A 16383-nucleotide genomic window follows, 5' to 3' on the forward strand; every position below is an offset into this window, starting at 1 on the left:
CAAAAATCGTAATAAAAACCAACAAAAGCACCGTATATAATACGTAGTCTAAGTATATTATAAACCAAGATTTAGGGTTTAATGTGTCTGTGGTTGACTTCATTCCGAAATGAAAAAAACTTGTGTATCAAAAAAATATATGTTAATTAGATTCAAACTTTGGATTTCAGATTAATGCATCGATTGTAATAGTTTCTGTGTATAGTATGCTTTTAATTTTATAGTTAGCTTTTCTCTAGTAAAATTAATCCCACTGTAAAATTAATTAAATTGTTATTAAAACAAAATTTCTTGGCAAACTTTAATTTAATAGTAATTTTCAAAACTTTTTTACGGTTTTTAAAACTTGGCGTTTAATATATTATTATAATAATAGTAATTTTTTAAACTTATTAATTAACCGAAGGCGCTTGAACTAATCGACTACTCGTACCGAGTACTCGTAGTATTTATAATTTTTACGTACGTAACCGAGTACTCGTAGTAATTATAATTTTTTTTTCGAAACATGAATACGTCCTGCCCGGCACAATATTTCAAGAAACTACCACTTACAAGTGCTCCTTCGATAATTTGTAATTTTCGCTTAATTTAGAAGACGATAATTAAAAACACGCGTTTATAACATTTCGATAATTATCGTTTATAACAATTATGCATATGCGTTAATTGCAATGTTAAGACTAGTTGCTGATTTAAGTGATAATTTAATTGATATAAATGTTTGTTTAACTTCTACACGAATCGCAGGCGACATGTTTTTACAAACATTAGGACATTGCTTTTCACTTTTCTTTGTAAACTTTCGTAACTTGACTTTTTTATGAATGTTTTTAAAAAGTCAATGCTGGAGACAAAATGTGTATTTGTCTCTTTTTAGCAGTCAAACTTGTGTTATATGATGCCTGGAGGCCATAGAGATCATAAAATTAGATTAGTAGTCAATTAGCGTAACGTAAATAATCGCCATAAAATCGATGCACTGGAGATGTACTGGTGTTAGGACCTCTTCTGTGTCCGCGCGGGTAGGTACTACCGCCCTCCCTATTTCTGCCGTGAAGCAGTAATGCGTTTCAGTCTGAAGGGTAGGGCAGCCGTTGTAACTGTACTGAGATGTTAGAACTTATATCTCAAGGTGAGTGGCGCATTTAAGTTGTAGACGTCTATGGGCTCCAGTAACCACTTAGCACCGGGTGGGCTGTGAGCTCGTCCACCCATCTAAGAAAAAAAAAAAGAAAAAGATGTAGTGCTAGAGACGCTTAATAAAGCTCCCGTGGATGGCTTTTCGCACTAATGCATCCTCAAGGAACTCGGTATCAAGGACTGACCTTCGTCAACTATACAACTACGGGTTTTAAAGTTCTTTGGTCATATCTCCAAAAAAGAGGACTCGATGGAGAGACTGGTAGTCCAAGGCCAGATGGAAGGCACAAGATCACGCGAACAACCACCAGCCCACTGGACTGACCTAATGAAGAAGCAACTGAGTCCACCATGGTCCAATGTAGTCGAAACCCATCGAACCACCAGACCTGGAAGCTCATAGCCAGGAGGGCGGTCCTATGAGCACGGGCGACCTAACAGGTGCTTTTGCACATACAGCGTCAGCGCAACCATGACCACTTTGCCAAGTGTCCGACTGAGAAGAAGAAGAAACATAAGTAAAGTTGCATAATTGGTAGTGGTAGGGGGGTACCTTAAGTTACCACCGTCTTGTCTATTTCTACCACGAACCAGTCTACGTTACGAAAGGGTGCGACGGCGGTTCAACAATTTAACTGAGGCTTGTTGAACTTGACTTCATGTGTCATGGTGGGTGGCAGGGCATTCTGGTTTTGATGTCTGTGCCCGTAACGACTCAACAGCAAGTTGACCGTGGAGACAAAGAGTTTGACGAGCGAACTAACCCATAGACACAACCCACTGAGTTTATCGCCGGATCTCCTGATCCAGCGGTAGGCTTTGCGAAGCACTGCTCTTACTAGTGTTTTTCAGAGGTAGGCAGCGGCTTGGCTCTGCCCCTGGCATTGCTGAAGTCCATGGGCGACGGTAACCACGCATCATCAGGTGGGCCGTGTGCTCGTCTGCCTACAAGGGAATTAAAAAAAAAAAAGCAAATTTTCTCAGGTTGAGCCCGTGAGCTCACCTATCTGTCCGTGTATCTGGAATAGCTCCTTAGGATAACCGTGAAAAGGTAGGAAGAAATAAAAAAGACGTTTCTCAATGAAAGCAACTAAGTATCTAATTTCAACAATTTAAAAAAACCATAATAAAAGAATTGCAGTATTTTATTAGTAAACGCTACTTACGTTAGGCCATTTTGTCATTAGTCCTGCGTGAGTTGTACTATGTACCACTGAAATTACGTACTTAGGTAGTTTTGAGGATCATCTCAATGGTAATACTTCGATAAACTAAAGCCAGCATTCATGGCCCGGTATGAAACCTGGTGTGGTCGTGGGAGGAGATCGAGTGTGTTCCGGGGAAGGTATTCTTTTTCGTTCGAGGACATAGTCGTCCATGTACATCGGAAATACAAATGTCTACTATAAAGCTCGATCGATGGCTTGAAAGCATTTTTTATTGCTTAGATGGGTGGACGAGCTCATAGCTCGTAGCCCGTGCAGACTCACAAGAGGTCCTATCGCCAGTAATTACGCAAATTATAATTTTGCGGGTTTGATTTTTATTACACGATGTTATTCCTTCACCGAGAAAGTCAATCGAGAACATTTGTTGAGTACGTATTTCATTAGAAAAATTGACACCCGCCAGCGGAATTCGAACACCGGTGCATCGCTCGATACGAATGCACCGGACGTCTTATCCTTTAGGCCACGATGATTTCAATCTGTCTCTCTTACTTTCTGGGACTAAAGAGAAGGTACGCACGGTAGACGGTTGGAGCCTTTAGCTTCAGCAATATAATTACAATCGAATGTGGCCGGGTTCTATAGTAAAAATTAAACAAATTTGAAAAAATCAAATACATTTATTTACGTAAGCAATTATGCCACAGTAATTACTCGTCATGAATACGGTGCATTGTTATGCATAAAACAAATGCATTAATATGCAAATGCGATGCAACGGCGGTCGTGATGTATGCTCTTAATGCGAAACGTATGGAGTGTTTACATTGAGATGAATCCGCTCGTGGGGCAGCGGTATCAATGCGCGCCTCTCGGTCTAGACGGCGCAGGTTAGATGCCGGGCACGGCGACTTCGGATAACCAGAGAGGCATGTAAGATAACTGACATTATTTAACAACTAACTGGGAACAAATCACGCACGGTCATCCGATTCAAGTTATTATTATTATTTTTGTGCCTTAGATGGATGGTAGATCTCACAGCCCACCTGGTTTTAAGTGGTTATTAGAGCCCATAGACATCTACAATGTAAATGCCGCCACCCACCATGAAATATGAGTTATAAGGTCTCAGAATAGTTACAACGGCTGCCCCACTCTTCAAACTGACTGACTGATGTATAATATACTTAGGATATATGTTTGAATCACACGGTATGGGAATCGAATCCACGACCCGCGGCGCAACAGTCTAGGGGCTAGCTACTGCAACACTGAGTCGGTATATTGCGAGAGACTATTCGCAGCCTTTGTTGAATGACGGTTAATATTGAAGTGGTACTTACTGGTGGTAGGACCTCTTGTGAGTCCGCGCGGGTAGGTACCACCGCCCTGCCTATTTCTGCCGTGAAGCAGTAATGCGTTTCGGTTTGAAGGGTGGGGGCAGCCGTTGTAACTATACTTGAGACCTTAGAACTTAAGTCTCAAGCTGGGTGGCGTATTTACGTCGTAGATGTCTATGGGCTCCAGTAACCACCTAACACCAAGTGGGCTGTGAGCTCGTCCACCCATCTAGCAATAAAAAAAAAAGTGATCAGTAAAATGCGCGGTGATTAAATTTGAAATACTCAAAATTATGATGAACGCGGTGCAACTGGTGCAAGTAGTTGGGTTATCGCTATCAGCCTTTTTTTTTATTGCCCTTGTAGGCAGACGAGCATACGGCCCACCTGATGGTGAGTGGTTACCGTCGCCCATGGACTTGAGCAATGCCAGGGGCAGAGTCAAGACGCTGCCTACCGCTTAATACTTCCCACAAGCCTCGTTTGAAGAAGGATATGTCATAGCGCTCGGCAAACACCAATATATATTTATTTAACTGGTGCTGTACAGAAGATTAGCTAAGATTCTCCAAAATGATTGGTTCTGCGCTTGCTGGAAGCAGCAGATTCTTCCAAGCCTAGGCAGTTTGTCGGTCCAGCTTGTATGAGCCCTACCTACGCTGGATGATCATGTTTGATAAGGTGCTTTCAGGTATTTTCCGGTGCTATAAGGACTGTTGCGTGTTACAGAATCTCAGATCACACAACCCACTACCAATAATCGAATAGTTGATCATTAATTTACGACTTAAATTAAGGCAGTTACGATCTGATAAAGAGGTTATCAGTGAATCTTCAAGTGTACTGATTAACAGTATTAAGATAAGGAGTTACTACAACGTAGGTATCAAGGTCTTGCATGTTTTATTTATAACTTTTTCAGGTGATTTTTATTAAGGTACATGTAAATTATTATATTATAATTTTTTATTGATTAGATGGGCGGACGAGCTCACAGCCCACCTGGTGTTAAGTGGTTACTGGAGCCCATAGACATCTACGACGTAAATGCTCCACCCACCTTGAGATATAAATTCTAAGGTTTCAAGTGTAGTTACAACGGCTGCCTCACCCTTCAAACCGAAACGCATTACTGCTTCACGGCAGAAATAGGCAGGGTGGTGGTACCTACCCGCGCGGACTCTCAAGAGGTCCTACCACCAGTATATTCTATATTAAAAATTCTAGATTAACGTTAGTAATACTTTTAATACTTTTTACAAAAAAAGAATGTGACCACAAATTAACAGTACTTGTACAATGACAAAATATATAAGATTTGTTAATACCCTCTGGTTTTATTAGCACAGATGAGCTCACGGTCCGTCTGGTGTTAAGTAGTGATATAGAAGAATCAATTATAATATGAGTATATTCAATACTGAAAGCTTAAATACGACAGAAAAAATGATGGTAGAATCACAACAAACAAAAATAATCCTATAATTAATAAATATAATTTTATTAAGTGTATATAATTTTCGGAATTAACTCTTAATTGAAAACAATAATAAATATAACTCCATAAATCTTTTCAAATCACAGAAAATTCAATGTGATTTTATTTGTGTAAGTGTAATGAAAACTCAAAAGATATTTGCGAAATAAGATTAAATTTTAATTTCAATTAAATATTTGATCTATGCTTCAAAATATACAGTACAGAAAGGAATATATAACACGTATTTTGTATAATTGTGATATGAACAACCCCAGAAAGGAGTTTTTGGCCGTGTTCAATTTTGTTGATTTATCATAATAATATCGTACTTTTAAATTCATTTTTGTAAAATTAATTATACAATTTTTTTTTGTAAAATGTCGCCCTTATTGTATTCTAATTTATTATTATTTTGTTCCAACTTATTTACAAAATTACAAAAGTAAAAAAGAAGTACTCACTTTAAAAAAAAAGAGAAAAAAAATTATTCACCGAATTAATAAAATACACAATCACTAAACACAAAACTACTGATGTTACTTATAAGATGGGTAACCGCTGGGAGGTCGCGTCTGTAACTACACTATCTTTACATTAACTTGCTTATGTGCTGTTAAGGTGAGCACACACTGACGAAACGTGACAGACATACTTAAACATTAGGATAGCCTGCTCAAGACAGAGTGAGAAATAGCGAAGGTTTTGTGTCTCTGAAGGCCTCATCTTGTCTTACTCTTCTTCTTTTTTTTATTGCTTTGATTGGTGGACGAGCTCACAGCCCACCTGGTATTAAGTGGTGACTGGAGCCGATAGACATCTACAACGGTAAATGCGCCACCCACCTTGAGATATAAGTTCTAAGGTCTCAGTATAGTTACAACGGCTGCCCCACCCTTCAAACCGAAACGCATTACTGCTACCACCAGTACTCGCTCGAGGACTTGGGCAAAGACTTCAAGTCTTAACGATAATTGGTTGCAAACGCTTCTAATCTTCATTTCCAAGCATCGTTTGCATGAGTTTCGGTACAATATTGGAGTGTACCGTGCCGTAGTGAACTATGTAATCCAAGATATTAATTCTTATCCTTGCTAGTTCGTCGCATTCACAATAAACCAAATGCGACTAGGGGCTTGAAAGTTTTTTGAATATTATTATTTTTCTTGTCCCGCGTAAAACCGTGATGCATCCCTGTCGAAATATTCACTAAAATTTGGTATAGGATTTTAACTCATTTCGCTACTTGTCCCAAATTTATCCCTTAGTTAATATAAAAGCATTAAGTGTGTTTAGTTGAATCATATTTATATGTCAGTACACAGCCTAAATAATTAGAGAATTTCGTTCACTTTTTTATTCACTTACCATCCAAAAAATGCAAATCACCGCGTTTATTATATTAACAATGACGACAAATAAATTACATCTTGTGCACTTAGCGCTACAAACATATTTACTCAATACCTACTACTCTTTGGTGTTACGAAATGACAAAAAATATTTAACTCTAATTCAGAGAACTAATAGCTCTTTGGTATTGAGTAACTATCACTGAATCCTGTATCACTGAGTTACCCTGAATTACCCTGGAACATCCTATTTGTTGTTGTGATATTTTTTATTTCCTACCTAAGCTGGCATAGCCCCTAAAGCCTTTAAAGGCTATGCCAGCGTAGCCGAGCGAGTACATGAGCTCACGGGGCTCTAACCTGAGTAAGTTGCTAACACTGGCCCTAGCAAGAGCTCTACTCGAAGCGAAACAGCGAACGGATCAACTGAAGCGAAGCGGAAGAAGTGAATTGAGAATTTTAAACAATTTTTATTTATCCCGAACCCCAACACGTAGCAGTATTATAAAATAAAATCATAAAATAATGGAAACCATAACGGTCACATTAACGTAATACGTCTGCCGTAACCCGACTCTGTAATTTCCCAGTTGTCTGGAACGGAAGCCCTAATGCCACTGATAAGAAACGCAGACACGACAAAGGTAAGTACTTGCAACCGGATTATAGATGAGATATGGTCTTTGTAAGGTTTTATATAAAATCACTGTGTCTTTAAGCTCTTTGAGTCCTCAATGATCCAGGCAGGGTGGTGGTGCGGACTTGCAATTTACATTACCAGGTATGCAAATTATAAATTAGAGAAAAAGACAGGGACATGGTGGAACAGCAGTAGATATTTTTCTAATGAAATACGTACTCAACAAATGTTCACGATTGACTTCCACGGTGAAGGAATAACATCGTGTAATATAAATCAAACCCGCAAATTTAAGTTTGCGTAATTACTGGTGGTAGGACCTTTTTTAGTGCAGTGCATAGTTATAATATTATGTAATTTACCATTCCTTCATCCATAATTCAACTAATAATTAAAAAATCCATTTATTTTCAATGTCGTCCCTAAGAAAATCATTTATGTGATAATAATTTTCACTAACTTTTATTTATTTTTTAAAATGAAAATCGTCTAAGTCTCTTACTTTCTTGGGTAAAAAAATGAAACCATTGTATTCCTTATCAAAAACTTATTTTATTTTTTATCAATTAACTAAAACGCGTGAAATAACTTGTTATCTAAATAAAGGCATACAGGCCAAGACGAGTAAATAAATAAAACATATTTGGATGTAGTCTTAAAATTTTCATTTAAAGACAATCAATTTAACGATTACTTGAAATATTTTTTTTTATTGCTTAGATGGTTGGACGAGCTCACAGCCCACCTGGTGTTAAGTGGTTACTGGAGCCCATAGACATCCACAACGTAAATGCGCCACCCACCTTGAGATATAAGTTCTTAGATATCAAGTATAGTTACAACGGCTGCCCCACCCTTCAAACCGAAACGCATTACAGCTTCACGGCAGAAATAGGCAGGGTAGTGGTACCTACCCGCGCGGACTCACAAGAGATCCTACCACCAGTAAAAATAGCTTGTTCTTCGCTTTTTTAAGTATTGTTAATGCAGTCGAGTTTTTTTTATTTCATTTATTGTGAAATATTATTGTTCGTTATTCGGGGTCTGTGTGCAATATGTGGGTGTCGTTGAGTATACGACATTAGTGGTGAGTTACCGGGGATCTCCTGAGCTGCATCGCCCGCCACATCACGCGACCTACATCCCCAGTGTTTACAATTTCCCGACGTACCTATAGACAGTTTAACAATTTTCCAAATGGTATCGTCATTGTTTACCTCATTTCTTAATCAGATATTTCGAATAACAGTTACAAAAAATTTTTTATTGCTTAGGTGGGTGGGCGAGCTTACGGTCCACCTGGTGTTAAGTCGTTACTAGAGGCCATAGACATTTACTACCTAAACGTCACCTACCTTGAGATACGAGGTCTAAGGTCTCAGTTGTAACGGTACAACGCCTGCCCTACCCTTCAAACCGAAATGCATTACTGCTCCACGGCAGAAATAGGCAGGGAAGTGGTACGGTCTCGCAAGACGACCTACCACCAGTAAAAATATATTTGAAAACGCTTTCCAAGCATAGTGTTATTTTATTCACCAAGTCTACCTAAATTAATGTATAGTTTACTGGTGGTAGAAAGTCTTATGCGTGCGGATAGGTACCACCACCCTGCCTATATCTTCCATAATGCGTTTCCATTTGAAGGGTGGGGCAGCCGTTGTAACTATACTGAGACCTTAGAACTTATATCTCAAGGTGGGTGACGAATTTACTTTGTAGAAGGCTATGGGCTCCAGTAACCACTTAACACCAGGTGGGCTGTGAGTTCGTCCACACAACTAAGCAAAAATAGCGGGACAACTTGTATCCGAAAGGCATACGTATAAAGATTGACCCCAAACACCTTTTTTTGCACTGAAATTTCTCAAGACAACCTTGACGGCGGGCGCGAGTACTGAGCTAACAAGTCGTTTAGCACATACAGAAGTCGTGACCCGCCGCTTACCGACATGATGCGCTCAATAATTCCTCATGAGCGCGGCGCTAATGTCCGAGCGACGTGCGATAACGTGACCAGGTCGTTACGAGCCTGGCTAGCAAACCGTCGCGACTGGGCGCGGAGCATCGTTCAAATTTTTTCTTCTCTACCTATTTGCTGGTAACCTAAGAGGATTTGTTAACACTAGCCCTAGCAAGAGCCGTGCTTCGCAGAATCAACCACCGGATCGGAATCGCGACCCACTGAGAAGATCCGGCGAGAAATTCAGTGGACTGTGTCTATGGACTAGAAGACGGTGACCAGTGCTTGAGAGGTCTAAAAGCACCGACAGTGAATCTGGGGAATCCGACATATTTCGGGAAACGGCGGCTTTGAGTTGCCCCGTCGCGGTCTCATAAGATCGTTCAAATAACAATTAATAATTACATAAACATTCATTCGTTGAGTTGAAATGTGAAAATCTTAATATAACACATTCAATTACTATAGCAGAATTATTTTCTCCGTGCAGTTTGGGTCACAGAAAAATCGGAGCGGTGAAGCGAGTATTTCGCTCTCTCTTCCACTCATGAGCCTTATGGACGGGCATAGTGATGCGCATTATTGTTGTCGATAGTATATTTAGTTTTGTCATTTTGTGGGCTAATGATAAAAATGAAAGAAAAAATCACTAATCGAACACTTGGGTACACCACATATCGCCGTAGCAAGTTAACGAGAACGGCAGAAATTAACACTATGTAACTTTCGGGATTTATTCTTGTTTCAGTGAAAAAATTTAACACATTGTTGATAACAACACGTGCAAATATTATTTTCAATAAATCCTGCCGTTTTGATACAAAACAAAGGAGTAGCCATTGTGTCACTAAATAAATTCAGAGAACGAATGCATAAAAACACATTTCTCTTCGACATAATGTACTATGACTTGCAGGTAACTAACTACAAATTACTCATAACATAACAATGTCTCACCACCCTTCGTATACCACCCCGTCGCCATGCTCACCGCCCTAGCCAGGCTGTTTTATGACCCAAACTGCACGGACAAAAAAATTCTACTATAGGTAGTGGTAGGACGTCTTGTGAGTCCGCACGGGTAGATACCACCACCCCGCCTGTTTCTGCCGTGAAGCAATAATGCGTTTCGGTTTGAAGGATGGGGTAGTACCTGAGCAACAACAAAAAAACTACGATTTGACTGGAAGACAATAAATTATTTGATTACTTTGGCTTGAAGTTACCGCATTCCCTTTTTCTTGTGCAATTTGTCTAGTTTTTTTTTTTTATTGCTTAGATGGGTGGACGAGCTCACAACCCACCTGGTGTTAAGTGGTTACTGGAGCCCATAGACATCTACAACGTAAATGCGCCATGCACCTTGAGATATAAGTTCTAAGATCTCAATATAGTTACAACGGCTGCCCTACCCTTCAGACCGAAACGCATTACTGCTTCACGGCAGAAATAGGCAGGGCGGTGGTACCTACCCGCGCGGACTCACAAGAGGTCCTACCACCAGTTCAAACCTGTAAATGGTAAATAAATAAACAACACTTTCGTTTAGTTCAAAGTGAGATATATATTTTGTACCATACACGTATTCACGTCTGACGATGTTCCATTACAGTACTCATTATGATTAACAATTAATGGATATGTAAATGTAATTGCGACTCCGGGCCGGCGCCAACGGTTGTCCCGGACGAATCTTAACGCGGCTGTCGTCCTATTTCCTCTCTTTGCACGACAAAATGTGACATTTAATTTTCAAAACAAACACATTCAGTTAGCCTAATAAAGGATGTCTCTACATATATACATCTAGCTTTTTATCGCGCAAGCTTTAAAGCGAACTCAATAGAGAAAACGCTTATCGAATAAATAAACTTTAAACAAGATAACGTTAAGCCGATTTCATTATTGCTTTGAATACAAGACATACATATATAAGCACACTATACACGTGTTCATCTATATGTAACGAATTAACAGTGACCATTCGTCGGATTCCTTTACCGTATTCCGGTGTTGCCAGAGAACACTTGTTTAGTCTGAAATAATTGTGTCGATAAAATATTACAGACAAAAATACTTAAATTCATTTCCAATACAGAACACAGCTTGATTTAAATTATATAATTTCAATAAAATATTGAATAAAAATATAAATGAGAGAGAATGTGTCAATAAACACAGTACAAGAGATAAAATTTCTATTCCATAATTTAGTGCTCAATGTATTTTATTTTATATTGTTTACAGTGAAAGCTCTTTATTCATGGGGTGGGTATATGTTCCGTAAATATGCTGCGAATACAGAAATCCAGAATATGGAACGTTTACTAAGGATCTTTTAGTTGGATACCTACATATTGGAATTCTTTACTTTTTATCAATGTGTATGTACCGATTATATGTGCAAATAAAGAAATCTTTAGCCGCGAATTTAGGAATTCGGTCACTTTTTTTTAAATCCGGAAATAATGAAAACGCGAATAAAGAGTTTTTACTGTATTATCTTGCCACACTTTCGTCCCCGAGCGCTACGGTCACACAGATGGCGCCACTACACTAGTGACGCTGGCAACACTGAACTGAGTAAAGGCAGTGCGCGAACGCAATCAGAAATTATATTAAAACATGTTCTATAACACGTCATCAGTTAAAATATAAAACGAGTTAAAATAACGAGAATATATTTTTAAAATATCATGATGTTTTTAAGGCTTAAAGCACTTAAGTGGTCAGTGTGCTTAGTGCGAGTTTTTTAACGTTCTCGATATCGTAAAAGTTAACTTAAATTTGTATGCAGTTGGAACAGCGCCCCTGGCGGCAAACGTTCCAACTCCATACAAAGTTGAGTTAAAAAACTCGCACTAAGCACACTAAAGCTACCGACGTGCCTTATTGCGTCTCACGGGTTCGCAGACTGGCTCAAGGTCAGCTCACAGCCTCTGACCGCTTGTTAAAGAAGCAATGTAATGCTGCGTACACGGTGAACCGCGCTCAAGTTTTGTACGCGTCCATTGCGGGTTCGCGAACTCCGGAACGGCTAACAAGTATTACTGCGCAGCGCGTGGTCGGTGGCACTATGTACCGTCACTATGTTCTTCCCGCTTTGTAACAATACGATAAATTCTATTATACAACAAAAGGCGGCTTATAAAATAATCTAAATGTCATAATAATACTAGAATAAGGTCGTTCAGTATTAAATGTTTACTATCATTTACTTTTGTTTAATAATTCATGAGCTGTTATTTGTTTTTATCGGATAAAGTGCACAGCGTTACAATAACTGCAGGGGGAAAGGGGTCGTGGGAAGAAGAAGAAAGGGGTTGGGGGGCAGGGGGAACAGGGAGTAGGGAGGCAGGGCGCGTACAGACGGCAATGGGTAGGAATCGACCGTCACTGCGTGCACTTTATCAACACTTGCAATACTTAATACTGCTGCACCTATAACATACATATAATAATACTACATTTTAATAATATACTTTAATTAATAAATTTTCTAATATTCGTATTTGTATGAGAATGGTTCCATCAAACCTGAATATGTTTTTAGTTCATCATTCCCAGTCTGAATTCGCCATTCATATCTCTAAGAGGCTTAAGTACTTTTTGCATTAGTTTCCTAATTTAATGCATACGAGGTGAATTTTTAAAGTGTGCTCGAACTAAAGGGGTAATCTCGCGAGATCATTGAAGTCATATAATTAACGATGTGGGCAATCGAACGACTCTGTTTGACAAAATAAATAAGGCAGTGTAAATAATAGACCAGACTCTCGCACCTTAAAACCTCACCCGGCGCATCGCACAGAGAGCCCTGACAATATAATATGTTTGCTGTAACAATAAGATTCATTACGAATTTATCGAGGACCCCTTACAATCGGTAGGCAACGGCTTGCCTCTGCCCCTGGCATTGCTGAAATCCATGGGCGACGGTAACCACTCACCATCAGGTGGGCTGTATGCTCGTCTGCCTAAAAGGGCAATAAAACGAAACTTATATTTCATAATTAATGGCATAACATGATTCAATGCTAATAAAAAAAATTACATGTTGAAATATCAACGAAAATAAAATGGTGTCCGTTTGTCGACACTGTCACACGTTGCCAGCCCACCGCCCGTCGACATCGTCATTGACAGTGGCGAACCCGTCACCTACTAACTCTTATTGCTACAACAAAGTTGCTTAATATAAATTTGCCTAAATATTCTTATGCTTACGAATTAAATGCAATCAATTATTGTGTGACCGTGGACTTTGTTTTTTGTTGATTAAGTTAAGTTTCTTACAATTTGTTATTTCGAAGGCTTTCATTTAAATGCTTATAATACAGTAGATTGGGGGAAATAGAGACTAGATTTAGAATAGGGACAAATCTGGGACGACACAATACTTTTGTTGTGTTGTTAGATTTAAGTTTGTTGAACTGAAAATGGCTTTTATTTAGTGTTTAAGAATATTAAATAATTTAATTTAGTTTTCAAAGTTTTGTAACTCATTAATATATTAAGTTTATTACCTAATGTTCATGACGATGGTGAAGAAGAAACCACGCATGATAATTGTAATCGTATTATTTAATCTATATGTATAAAAATGAAAAGCTGTTCGTTAGTCTCGCTAATACTCGAGAACGGCTGGACTGATCTGGCTAATTTTGGTCTTGAATTATTCGTGGAAGTCCAGAGAAGGTTTAAAAGGTGAATAAATATGAAAATGCTCGGAATTATATAAAAACAAACAATTTTGTTTTTCCTTTGATGTGTCCTCTGTCGGACATATTCCTTTTGTTTTTTTTTTAAGTTTTTTTTATACAAAAGTTAGATCTTTTATTTATCGATTGAGGCACTCCGAAGTCTGCCGGGTCAGCTAGTTACTTGTAAAATACATTATATTAACAAATGTTGACGCGTGTCACCCGGCTGGTCGGCGAATATGAATCTTAGGCAGCGGGCGCATACCCCTCCCGCTGCCTTCCCCCGTCCCCTCTCTCGCCCGGAGCGTCGTGAACACCTAAACTAAGGTGCCTACCTAACAACTAAACAGTGCCAGCCCTATCGAAAAACTCTATTGTCCCCATACGTAACCTGATTTACCCCAAAGCTAAGGTGAATCGGGTCAAGCTAGTTTATTTCAGTTTTTGTGTATATCTTGTAATGAACTATGTACAATAGCATATAATATTATACATAAAAATTTAAGCCTTCAGAACCATTTTAATCTCAATTTTATTGGTATTACCCTAAGAAAAACCATTGGAAATTTGTGTTGGATTTGGAAAGGGTCCCGATTTCCCCAATCTACGGTATCTAATTCTAGCTGCACCATTGTATAGGGCCCGCGGGCCGCTGCCAAAACTCGTGAAGGAATGACCATAAAATATTAAATAATATAAATAAGTATTTAATAACGCCTAAACTTAGTACAAGTCGCGTCCGCCCCGTGCGGGTGTTCTGAGCTGCCGTGTTGTGCGCTGTACATTGAGCCTTAGATGTACATTGCTGGTTTTTCTAGACCCATTAGCGCGTACCGTCGACAACCTTGTTGTCGGTATACTAATAATATTGTTTTAGCTTTGGGGCAGGTTTTTTTATAAAATTTCAAAATTTAGTTTATTGAATTGTAACAATTGGATTGAGCTGCCAACTGAGCACTAGGCTACCACTGAGCTTCGACAGTATTAGGGGTCGCCACACACGGGCCACCGGCCACAACCACAAAACGCAGCCACCGACCTATTTCCTGTTGTTTTCTTTCATACATTTTATATGGACTGGCCGCACACGGTTGGCGCCGGTGGCCGCCACACGCTTCATATAAAATGTATGTACAGGAAATATTCCGGTGGCGGCTCGTGTGCGGCGACCCTTAGTACTGGCGCGGTGTAGGCTCGGCGCGCAGCAATAAATTGAATAAAAACATAATGATTTTGAGTAAAACATCTTCAGCTGCACTCTCCCTTCCCCGTCGACTTCCGAAACAAATCTCAAGGTCACACAATATCCGATTGCCAACAATAAAACTACAAAGTAGAATGTTAAGTATAAATAATTAGTCATTAATTAAAAAATAATAATTCAATCGTAACGACAAATATAGAGTTCTACCGAGATAGTTAACGAGGCTGCTCGGCTAGACGATCATTTTTCTCGAAATTAATTTACCTTTCTTCGCTATATTTTTAAATTATTGACCTTAGTCTAAAAACGCGGTCAGTGTTGCTAGATGACAGGACAAAATTAGAAACACTATGGAATACATAATACATCAGATCTGTTTTTATGACGATCACCCTTATGTTTTACGGTCTGACGACGGGCGGACAGTCAACTGTTTATTAACATGACCACACTGTCTGTCTACCGTTAACCGGAAAGACAATTTAGGTAATCTATTATAATCTCCCAGCATTCCATTCGTTGAGTGAAGTGAGTGTTGTGGGCGCGAGGGTGCGTTACTCGCCGGTGTCGGCCCAGTTCGCCTCCTCCGCTATTCTGTCCATGCAGTTGGCCAGGAACTGGTACTGGAACAGCGACGGGGCGGGTTAGCGTGGCGTGGCGCGGCGGGGCGGGGCGGGGCGGGGCGGGGCGGGGCGCGGTACTCACATATGGCGTGCAGAGCAGCAGCGTACGCGGCGGGCGGTCGGGTCGCGCGTAGGTGAGGCGCACGGCGGTGGCGTCATCATCCCGCGCCCAGCCCAGCACGCAACTCCACGGCACCTCGGCGCACTCCTCGCCCGGCGCCTCCTCCTCGTGCGGCGACAGCTTGATGCCGCTCCAGCCTGCGGACAGTGCGGGGTGTTAGCGCGGGGGGGAGGGGGAGGGGGGGCGGGGTGCGCGTGCACGTACCGAGCGCCAGACGGAGCGTGGGGTGCGGGATGGCGACGTGTCCGTATCCGGGCAGCGTGCGTGCGAGCGCGAGGTAGTCGTGCGCGCGGCGCGGCTCCTGCATGGCCTTGAGCTGGTAGAGCCGGGCGCCGGCCGCGCACGTGCCGCGGTTCACGTCCTCCACCGCCTGCGGACGGGATACACATGCTCTACAGCTGGTGACGACACAGCTTGCGTACATAGGCGCATCGCGGTCTCCACACAGTAATCAACTTTGTAGAAACTCTTGCTAACTTTATACATAGAATTACATGTTTGAAGAAATTGTAGGGTATTTTTAAACTGGACTTTTTGGTTGAGGCTATTCTCTGGATCGGGATAGCTTTGTTTGTGTCGTAGGATATCGCCGATGCACACCACGACAAAGCGACCGGGTGATAAGAAGATAACGATTATGCCAAT

At 40.3% G+C, this 16383-nt stretch overlaps 2 protein-coding genes across 4 annotated transcripts in view; both read right to left on the bottom strand.

Annotated features, from left to right (window-relative positions):
• The window catches only part of LOC101744314 (myogenesis-regulating glycosidase), a 61352-nt gene extending 55621 nt beyond the window's left edge, over positions 1-5731 (bottom strand). Inside the window, exon 1 of the mRNA XM_038018459.2 lies at positions 5597-5731. The gene's annotated coding sequence lies outside the window, so the exon portion shown is untranslated. The remainder of the gene's footprint in view (positions 1-5596) is intronic.
• Positions 5732-10626: 4895 nt separating this feature from the next.
• Positions 10627-16383, bottom strand: part of LOC101740916 (sorting nexin-27) — a 35773-nt gene continuing 30016 nt past the window's right edge. For 2 of the 3 annotated variants that reach the window (XM_062674780.1, XM_062674781.1), the window contains exons 8-9: positions 15943-16108; positions 10627-15875 (exon numbers count right to left, since the gene is read on the bottom strand). In XM_062674780.1, coding sequence (XP_062530764.1) covers positions 15460-15875; positions 15943-16108 — 582 coding nt within the window. In that variant the 3' untranslated portion in view covers positions 10627-15459. The remainder of the gene's footprint in view (positions 15876-15942; positions 16109-16383) is intronic. The other variant, XM_004925018.5, reaches the window with a different exon arrangement.

Source organism: Bombyx mori, chromosome 21 (genome assembly GCF_030269925.1).
Source record: "Bombyx mori chromosome 21, ASM3026992v2".
Classification (NCBI taxonomy): Eukaryota; Metazoa; Arthropoda; class Insecta; order Lepidoptera; family Bombycidae; genus Bombyx; species Bombyx mori.